General features: G+C 34.6%; 1 protein-coding gene across 1 annotated transcript in view; it reads right to left on the reverse strand.

Annotated features, from left to right (window-relative positions):
• Positions 1–11,509, reverse strand: part of LOC116850174 (sodium-dependent dopamine transporter) — a 400,294-nt gene that overhangs the window by 213,220 nt on the left and 175,565 nt on the right. The window contains exons 4-5 of the mRNA XM_032828139.1: positions 9,596–9,923; positions 7,099–7,237 (exon numbers count right to left, since the gene is read on the reverse strand). Coding sequence (XP_032684030.1) covers positions 7,099–7,237; positions 9,596–9,923 — 467 coding nt within the window. The remainder of the gene's footprint in view (positions 1–7,098; positions 7,238–9,595; positions 9,924–11,509) is intronic.

Genomic DNA, 11,509 nt, shown 5'->3' on the forward strand with positions numbered 1-11,509 from the left:
ATACGCGAGATAAATATTTCTCGCGATCGATATTCGAGTCCGCGTAAGAACCCGCGACGATATATTCGCGCACTAGAACACTTAATCGCGACATAGTACTCACGTGTTGTGTTGTCGAGATCTGTACAACTTGTGTTTTCGAAAGACAAAATTCTTTTTTTCGGGAGGGACTGTTGAAGATAAAAACTAAAAGGATGTCTCTACCCATCAAAGTATCTCTATGCATTAGATAAAATTCTTTTCGAGACCGAATGTTCTCCTCAAAAGATCTTTCTGGAATATTCGAGAATATTCTAGGCGCGCCGGTGGCCGGAGAGGGGGAAAGGCGAGTGGGTGGCGCGGCCCGCTCGCGAACCGCTGCCAACAGGGACGGGGGGTGGGGAGGTCGCGAACACATCGAAAAGGGGAGGATTGATGAAATGGTCAATTATATCGATATTATGTTAAAAAAATATGTGGAAAGATATGTCAGTAAAAACAGATCGCAGGGTCGACAAAAATTACCAATTATGTCGGTAATAATATGTCGGTAAAAAATAAATATGTTGGTAAAAATATATATACGTTAGTAAAAAATAAATATGTTGGTAAAAATACCGGTAATATGTCAGTAAAAAGGAAATGTCGGTAAATCCCCTCTCCCGCGTGACGTCGCCCCCGCGCCCGCAGTTCCCCTCCCCCGCACCCCCCCTCAGAGGACCTGAGTTAGAACCCGCCTCGTATACCTACTCGTGAGCAATACGCGGTGTCCCGACGACTGTTTCGCTCGCTCGAACGTCCATGCATTTTTTCTTGTTAGCAAGAAAATTACTGTAAAAGGAGATCTTGGGGAAGGGTTTTCAAGAGGCTTCGAAAAGCGCTTCTTAATAGTTGCTCTGGAAAAAAAAAATATTAGATTTATTTCAATATAGAATACTGAATCAATATAGAATACTTCAACAATACAGCGTTTTAATAGGTTGTCAAAGTAGAGTATTTTTAATTTTAGTGTTGCGTAAACACGCGAGATATAATTATTTCATATTTTATCGAATATCGTTTCATCGTTATAAAATTTAGTGGCTCTGAAAAGAGCCGATTTTTGCATCTATTTTAAATAATTATTGTTTCTTATTACTATGGATACAGAAATGCGACCTGTTTCTGCTATCATCATCAAAAATTAACGTTTAGAAACGTTGACTTCATGTGCATTGTTTGAACATTTTTTTAATAATATTGAATTTATATTTTTCACATGTTATTTTGTAATATAATTTTTCTGAATGTTGTTTAAACGTTTCAAAATATTACAAAAAATTTTCAAATTTAAAAAAAAATGTTTTCAAATGTTATTTTAACATTTATTTGAAATCAATGCAACATTTTAAAAATATTTCTGATGATTAAAAGCTATCTTTTTTTTCGTTCGTTGTCTGGGAAGAACCATGGCTTCGACTCAACTTTCTCGCGAACATGATTGATTCGATACCTAATCGATTCAATTAAGTTATCGACCCTGCTGGATATTGGACTGACTATTGACTGACTATTGACTATTGACTTCAATTTCTTTGACACAAAAATCGGCTCTTTTCGGGGCCACCAAATTTTATAACGATGGAACGATACTCGAACGCATAAAATATGAAATATGAAATATCTCGCATGTTTATGCAACTAAAATTAAAAATACTCTACTTTGATAACCTATGCAAGCGCTGTATTGTTGCAGTATTTTATATTGAAATAAATCTAATATTTTTTTTTTCAAGAGCAGCTATTAAGAAGCACTTGTCGAAGCCTCTTGAAAACTCTTCCCCAAGATCTCCTTTTACATTACAATAATTTCCTTGCTAACAAGAAAAAATGCATGAACGTTCGAGCGAGCGAAACAATCGTCGGGACAAGCGTATTGCTCACGTATAGACAAGCAATGTGAATCAAGCGTTTTCTTCGTGTGTGTCACACGTATTTTAGGACGGCATTTCTGTCCACGACGTCTTATAATGCTATCTCCTCGCTTTTACGTCTGCGATAGAGGATGGAAGATCGCCACGACTCCCACCACTATTCTCTCTCCAAACGTCCGACGATCGCTTACCGCTAGCCGCCTCCGCCACTCCGTGCTGCTCGTGGTTCATCCACAAGCAGCAGTGTGTGAGTGACGCGTCATCGTGTGCGAGTCACACGGTAACGCGTCACTCATTCCCCTGCTGCGTCTAAAAAGGCCGATTTTTGCGCCTGTTTCAAATAATTATTATTCCTTATTACTATGGATACAAAAATCAACTGCTTCGACACAAAAATCGGCCCTTCTCAGGGCCACCAAATTTTATAACGATGGAACGATACTCGAACGCATAAAATATGAAATAATTATATCTCGCGTGTTTATGCAACAATAAAATTAAAAATACTCTTCTTCGATCGACAACCTACACAAACGTTATATTGTTGCAACATATTCTATGTTGGTTCAGAATTCTATATTAAAATAAATCTAATATTTATTTTTTTTTCAAGAGTAGCTATTAAGAAGCATTTGTCAAAGCCTCCTAAAAACCTTTCCCCAAGATTTTTACATTACAGTAATTTCCTTGCTAACAATGAAAAATGCATGAACGTTCGAGCGAGCGAAACAGTCGTCGGGACACCGCGTATTGCTCATGTATAGACGAGACAGTGTGAGTCAAGCGTTTTCTTAGTGTGTGTCACACGTATTTTAGGACGGCATTTCTGTCCAGACGTCTTATAATGCTATTTCTCTCGTTCTTACGTTTGCGATAGAGGATGGAAGATCGCCGCGACTCCCACCACTATTCCCTCTCCAAGCTTCCGACGATCGTATACCGCTAGCTCCCTCCGCCACTCCGTCTGCTCATGGCTCACCTACACGCAGCAGTGTTGAGTGACGCGTATCGTGTGCGAGTCACACGGATATTCGGACGGCATTAACGCCGGTGCGTGTACATACGTATTAATTATGTGTTGTAAAGTGCATAAAAAATGTATTATACAATTGCGGAATATATGGACATGGTTATTTGTTACGGGATGGGGGGCTCGTGTCACAGAGCGCATCTTCGCGTAGCGATTTCCCAATCGAGATCGGATTCCGTCGAATAAGACAATTACCGCTTGTGCCCGACGAGGGAGAAAAACAGGATCTCTTGTGGCAGATCATCGAAATCACGGTGGTGGTGCGCCTATGCGTAATGTTAATGATGAGAAGGAAGTGTTGCGGTTGTTTGAGGAAAATTCCGGAAACAGTATACGCCGTGCACTCGGTTTTTCACGATCTAGAGTGCATCGTATTTTACGGCAGAAGGAGTTGCACCTTTTTCATTACCAGCGAGCGCAACAACTTCTTGCACGAAATAAAGGACAACGCACCTATTTTTGTGAAGGTATTTTTATGATCTTTTTTCAATATTTACTGTGCTTGTAGCATGCGTTAATACTATTAATAAAACATGCGCAGGATTCCTGACACAATATCGGCGAAATTCCTTCTTTCTTGACAATATCTTGTGATTGAACGAAGCTAGTTTTACGCCAAATGGTATATTTAATTCAAGAAACTTTTTAATTTGGTAAGAAGAGAATCCCCATGCTATTCGCGAAGGCTCATTTCAACATCGTTGGTCGATTAATGTATGGACAGAAGTAATCGCGAATCGAGTAATAAATATTCTTGTTTAAGAAACATTTTTTGTTCTTGTTTCATTATGCATCCATTGACGGTTTTCAGATCAGCCCATACTTCCGCCTTGTCTTAATGCACAGACGTACGCGGAATTTATCGTAAACGAATTGCCGGTGCTGCTGGAGGATGTTCCTTTACGCGCAAGAGAAACGGTGATTTTCCAGAAGATGGAGCTCCCGTATATTCCTCCCGTCGCGTACGCGAAATTTCAGATGTACATTTTCTGGACAGGTGGATGGGTCGAAGTAGCCCAATCACTTGGCTGGCACCGTCGCCAGATTTAAATGTGCTAGATTATTTTGTTTGGGGCTATATTAAAGCTTCGGTAACAAAGACATGATAGTATCGAAAACAAGGTACGTGAAGCAATTGTAGCAGCCTTTAATATCATCACGCTGGGCATGGTTACACCGCGCGACGCGATATATTGCTCAAAGAGCCGAACTTTGCTTGGAAGCACGAGAAGGCCACTTTGAACAATTGTTGCATTAAATATTGAGAATGGATTAGGCCTATTGAGGAAACCACTTAAAAAAACGCGCCAAGCTATCTACCTCCTAAAGCGGTGTGGAATGATAGCGTTTCCTTGCCATGAAATAATTTTATTTCGGAAAGATAAGTAAGTATAGTGTTTTATATTCTCGAATAAAGAACAACGTACGTGTATTACCTTTCAGTTATGTATGATATATTTCTACTTTTTTAAGGACCATTTTCACAATGTTCGATTAACTTTAACTACCGGTTATTCTATTGAAATTGATCAATCATATTTGACGTTGATCAGAACTAACCAATCACGGTTGATATTTAACCGATAGTTAAAGCTAATCATAAATTGTAAAGATGCCCTAAGTGTAGCGAAATGTATAAAATTATGATATCATAAAAATAAACACTTGCAAAGACTCAATCCTTTGTGTTTATCAATATAAGTAGATAATTGAGTGAGAAAGGCGAAATATAACAGCACACTTCAACATATTTAATAAATTTTTAATATTTACAGGTATTTCGATCGATGTAGATACAATGTAACACTGAGAAAATTGATCCGATTAAAAATTAACAAACGAGTATTTCCGATCAAAATACGGATGAATTTTTGTATCCGATCAGGAAACATAAGAAATATTGGTTCATGAATTTTTGATCGGTTTATCTGATGAAATGCTATTATGATCAGAAATATCCGATAAAATTTAATCGGATATCCTGATTGAATATAAAAATTGATCGGAATTTGATTGTAAATATTCCTTGGTTAATTTTTTATCGGATAATTTCTCTCAGTACACATATTCCAGCTTGTTCAAAGTATTTTCAAACATTGAACGTGGAAAAAGATTGAAATCCAGAAGTAGCGAAATCTAAATGATTCTCGTATTAAAAAAGCAAAATTTGTCGATCTAGAAAATCGCAGTGTCTGTGAATAGAAGAGCAAAAGTTATTTAAATAGAAAATAGTGTCCAAAATCTTAATAATTTACTACCAAAACGGATGATTGGGGCACCCGAAAATAAAGGAAATTCTACGTATTGTTGAAAAACTTAATTTGGTTTTTTTCCCAATTTCAGACACAATAAACGTTTCATTTCTTATATATGCTGTCATTACGTTTTCGTCACTCGACAACTTATATTAATAGATACAAAGGACAATGGTTGTGTCTCAGTTCTCGAGTGTTTATTATATTTTTACGAGGCCGTGCCTACGTACAATTCGCAACACACTTTGAGAAGTACAAGTATACCATAGATAACTTAAATATATGTTTAAAGCACACGTATATTATCATTTCATCTTTTTTTTTTTCCATGAATCTTTAACGAACGGAAACATAAATTCATTGATTCTTTATTTTCTTCTTTCATAATCATGAAAATTCGTAAATGAAATATCTTATTAGAGAATTACGACGTGTAACGACTTCACGATACATTACGATATGCCTTTTATCACAATTATATCTAGCGATAAATTTTATGTCAATTATCATTGGTACACGATTGACGTCAATGGGCTTTCTTTCATACTTATAAGATAGAAAATTTTCAGTTTCTCCTATCGTCAATGTACCACTGATTACAATAAATTTCCAGGGATTTGTTCATAATAGATTCCAATAGAAAACAGTAGAACACGTCAAGTCTCTATAGGAATTCTATCATATTCCAACGATTGAGTACTCCTCTAATAGTAAACGATAGAAAACAATTAGATTCTCTGTAAATCTCATCTTTGTAAATCTCAATTTATATCGCTTTCTCCTTTTCGATTATTTTTTTTAATTATAGGAACTTATGATTTCAATTTCAGTTATTTTTTTTGTCTTATGTGATCTTGTAATTGTAATCAGCTGGCGGCCATCGATGCGATCCTCGTTGCGGTGCGGTGGTGCGGACGTAGGAGCGCACCGACATATTAGTGAATTCGGTAGCTTGCATTAGTGCGCCCTGAATGCGCGCTAAGACTTGTTTACAGCATATTCTTATTTAAGCATATTTAAGATTATATCTTAAATACATGTTTAAAAAACATGTTTAAAAACATTTTAGCTAATAAAATGATTTGTACGGATATTATACATATCACGTTACTGGTTAGAAATATATTTGAGAATTTATTTAAAACAATCTTTAAATATATTAACATACTGTGAACGAGCCTTAGTACGCACTAGTGCAAACAACCGAATTCGTTATAAGACAGTTGATCTATCACTTGATGCGCGCTGACATTTGCCTGCTATATTACTGGGTCACGAGTGTTCCTCCCTCAACCATTCAGCGTGCGTTTTTCCTTAATCTTTTACAATTAATTTCTCGGTTATTATTACGAATATCGCCAAACAGTATAGGACTTTTATATTCACCTCAACCCGTTCTACATTTCCACTTAATGTGAGAAGGAGAGTTTGAAACATCCTGTATATAACGTTGTTATCATATCCACATATGTTTTTTTTAATTCTATAAATAAATATGTAAGAAGCTTATTAGTAAAAGGTCGTTATTAGTAGAAAATCGAGAGCTACAAAGTGACTGTGGTTGATATTTTTTCTTTAAAATAAAACCTCCATTTCTCATTATTATATTATTCTTATCACACCCGTTTTTACATCTGTACTGTTATTTCTGTCATAACCGATTAATAGTCCGATCGTAAGTTCGTCGCGATCGTGATAACTTGGAGAGAATGCAGTAAACTTTATAGGAAAGAGAGCGCGCGTGACAATTTCGCCAAAATCTACAATGACACGGTACGCGCGCCTGCCGACGAAGAAATCCGTCGTACTGATCTATATGTAAGTGCAACACGCTATACAATATTTTATCAGAATTTTAAGTATTTGCGAGAAGTCAAAAGTACATCACGAAATTAAATCTTTAACGAGGAATTCAGCTTACCTTGCCAGAAGTCGAGATTCCTTTCCACAGAGAAAAATAACAGACTAGGTAAACCACGAGTAAGCATAGAGCGATGTCCCATTTAATAGCCCCTAGATCGTGTAAGCCGTCGCTTTCATGCAGCTCCAAAATAGCGCGGCTTAAAGGTAAAAAGTTTCATAATGTATATGGGATCTTACAAAGAACTTGTATCAAAAAGATTTTGTTTAAGGAAATGGGTTAATGAGATGGGAGATGGCTGAAATGGGTGATAAACTTCAAAAATGTCGATAACGTAAAAACGATTCTACTTACAAGATCATACTATCTTTTTCATATTTTTTGTACATATAGATCTTATATAAATATATGCTGCTTTGTTTTATGCTAGCAAGAAACATAATATATATATAGCAACATAAGAAACATAATATAATAGCAACATAATATATAGCAACATAAGAAACATAATATATATATAGCATAATATATACAGGGTGAATATTATATACCGGAACACCTGAATATCTCGAAAACAAAGCGTTGTATAAAAAAATGTTATATTATGTTATGTATATAACATAACATATATATAGAAATCTTTCTACAAACTTTTTGTATATTTTTAAGCTATTAAATTCAGTTGTAAAGATACAAGAATGTTTCTTGAAATTTTGTTAGCGAAGTAAACACATGTATAGTATATACAAGCTGTAGAACTTTTATACTAAGTAAGTATTTATATTAACTGATAGCTCAAGATGTTAATTTTAAAATTTTTTATTATATGTTGAACAATATTCCGATTCATTATTGCATGTACTTTCAGTGTTTGTATTTGCAAAATAAAAGCATTTACAATTCCGTTCAACCAATATGACGTAAACTTTGCAAAAAAAAGTCAGTATTTCAGTTAGTAAAGTCGGTAAAGTTTTTAAGTCCACCATCCCCTTAATATCAGTTTCAAAATATATGAATATCGGTTTAATATATTTTTTAATTCAAGTTTTCAAAACTATTTTTCGCAATACATTTTGATATATGTATATTATTTAATTAAACATGTTATTTTTTCATTAAATTAAAATCGATTTCTATAGGCGTTCCAACTATTTACGTTTTAAGTGTCAATCTGATTAATTTTAAGAGTTCTATAATCTATTATATATAGGATGTTTCTAAAGTCAGTTACCATCCCCATTATTTTGGAAACGGTTCAAAATTCCGAAAAATTGCGAAACACGTGTTCAATCATTTCAGGGGATTACTTTTTTAAGAAGGTGAGGGGTCGTCCCCCTCAAGGAGGTACAAGGAGGGCACCCAATTTAAAAATTTTTAATTTACCCCCTATTTTTTATTGCATATTCTTATAGCTTATTTCGAGAGCTTTTTAAAACATTATATTAAAGTATTTTCTTGTTAAATACTTTTAGAATTATGAGGTTTGAAAGTCGACAGTATGTGTTAATATGTACGCAAACGAACGGCGCGACGCGGCAAATGCCTCAAAACTTGAATGGTCGGAATCCTTTCCAGTGCTAGTAATATCTTCTCCTACATGCTGTTACGTCTGCAATTTGGCATTACTGACTACTTTGACCAACGGAATTGATAATTTGATTTTCAACTTGTAGTTTTTGCAAGTGCTACTTGCTCGTTAACTGTGTTGATTATTGTCAATGTATCTAAAATTCTTACTTCTTGTTTATCTTATAAAGATTATCTACTTTTGGAAAATAATTTTGAAATTAAAATAATTGAAATGTTTTTTTTTGTAACGTCATTTATTTGAATAATCTTTTTGCAAATAATTTACACTAAAAAAGTAGATACCATTCTACTAAATAAATTAATTTGCTTTTATTTCGTTTTCTATTCACGATAAAAAACTACAAAACAAAAAACAAGAAATACGCTTATTATTGCAATATCTTGGATAATGCTGATACTGACACATTGTAACTTTCAAGCCTCATAACTCGAAAAGTACTTAACAAAAAAATACTTTATTACAGTGTTTTAAATAGCTCTCGAGGTAAGCTATAAGAATATGTAATAAAAAATAGAAAGTTGCATTAAAAATTTTAAAGTTAAATGCTCCCTTAAAATGTAGCTTCCTGAAATGATTAAACACGTGCTTCGCGATTTTTCAGAATTAACCATTTCCAAAATAATGGGGGTTGTAACTGACTTTAGAAACACTTTGTATATAGGCTAATACGCGAAAAGTGTTGGCAATAACAATAAAATTATTATAAATTCTAATAACATTATTAAATCCTTCAATAAAATAAACAGACTATAACCAATTATATTTTTTTTAGTTTTGTATATGAGTAAATTTTTGACATCGCATAAATATTTTCAAATCGCAAAATGTTAATTTAAAAAATGAAAATAGCGACCAGAATATTGGCAAATATATACGAAATAAATAATATTCTGAATATTATTAGCATTCTAAAATATTCAGGTAAACATTTAGGTATATGTGTATTATTTTGGAGGCGCCGCTTACTTGAAATATTCATGAGCAGCGCTCGTATACGCTGTATGATTGTCTGCTACACTCTGACTATCCACGGTTATATCCGATGTTTGATCAATCAAAAACCGTGTAGTGTTTCCAAGATTCTCATTCACTTCGTCAGCTATTGTATTCTCCATTGCGTATGTAATATTTGCATCAAATTCACGGCACAATGGTGTGTTCCAAGGATTATCGCAGGTAGTCCACGGCAACAATCCGGAGAACGAAGCGAAGAAATACCGTAGCGACCAGGCGATAATAACATTGTAGTAGAAATCGACGTAAAACGCAATTAAGACGACTGCATATCCAATACCTGATTGAAAATAATTTGCACATTTTTATGATGAACGTTTGGAATGACACTAGAATGATTCTAAAATATCTTGGGTTATTTACTAGCTAATCAAATTTCATTATACTCAACGTAATGGCAAGTATATTTCTTTAAAAAAATATTTAATATATTTTTTATTGTAGATAGCTATTGTTCTCTTACAAGAAAGAAAAATAGATGATTGACTTCATTGCATCTAATAAGAAAGAAGAACATACATGCAAACGTATATTCAAATACATTTTTATATCAGTTCATATATACAGGATGTCCCACTTAAATCGAATCACAATATCTTTGAAACTATTAGTAATATAGGTAAGTGATTAGTAATATCAATAAGTGAAAGAAATGTTGAATAACTTAAAAATAACCTGATTTAAATAGATAAAATTTTAAGGGTGATATAAAAATTAACTTGATTTATTTTCTTTTTTATAGAATCATATGATTTTTCATATACCCAACAAATACCAAGTAATAGTTATACAACTGTTAGTTATGATTTCCCACTCCCCAGCAAAGCCAACCTCGCTCTGTCGAATGACAGAGACGGGACGAGGAGGCCTGCGAGACCGTAGCCGCCCAGGGCCCGTCTCAGAGACAGCAACTAGGGGGGAAGGTGCTTTCCATAGCGGGCGGGGTTTAACTCCGCCCCCCAGACAGTCTGCACTCACATGGGCTCTCAGAAAAGAGCGGAGGGGAGGGCGGCGAGAGGAAAAAGGCGAGTGCCCTTTCCTTTAAGGCCTTTACACGTAGAAAAAATTTAACCGTAACCGTAAGATCGAAAGAAAACTGACCAATCACAGTCGATTATTCTTCGAACGCAAGGAAAATAATCAATTCTGATTAGTCAGTTTTCTTACGACCTTACGGTTACGGTTAAAATTTTTCTACGTGCAAAGGCCTTTAGAGAAAAAGCATGAGGAGACTAACCCGGACAGACCTAGCCTACACCGGTTCCAACTGGTCATATCTGCCCGGGATGCCGGGTTCCCCTCCCCTCACACTAGCACATGTGGGACCCAGCACATAGCGAGGGGAGCGAAAGTAGCCGAAAGGAAGCAATGTAGGAAACAATATCCTCGGCGTCCCAACTAACCCCCTAAGAGTTTTAGCCGGCAGGAGTCCGGCATAACTTCCGTTTCTCTCCAGAGGAAAGGAGTGCGCATAATATGTTTCTCTTGGGTTAACAAAAAAATTGTTTAACAATAATTAAACAATATAACTGTTACTCAACAATATAACTGTTATATAACACGTGCAGTATATTAATGAAAATTATTATTACAATAGTAATCTTTCTCATTAGAATGATTACTATTAAAATGATAATAAATAGTTGTAACGAGACGTTTGTCCCGTTACCTTTTTCCTTTTCTTCTTGTTTTTTTTGTCTGTTTATATGATTTCATTATGTTAGGTTCTATATTATATTAGATTTTTTTACTATTATACACAAGATATTATTTTCTATATTGTTATGTTGTTCGTTATAATATGTTACAGACTATATATATATATATATATATATATATATATATATATATATATATATATATATA

This window comes from Odontomachus brunneus, unplaced genomic scaffold (genome assembly GCF_010583005.1).
Source record: "Odontomachus brunneus isolate Ranch 3 - 2012 unplaced genomic scaffold, Obru_v1 Obru_scaffold_135, whole genome shotgun sequence".
Classification (NCBI taxonomy): domain Eukaryota; kingdom Metazoa; phylum Arthropoda; class Insecta; order Hymenoptera; family Formicidae; genus Odontomachus; species Odontomachus brunneus.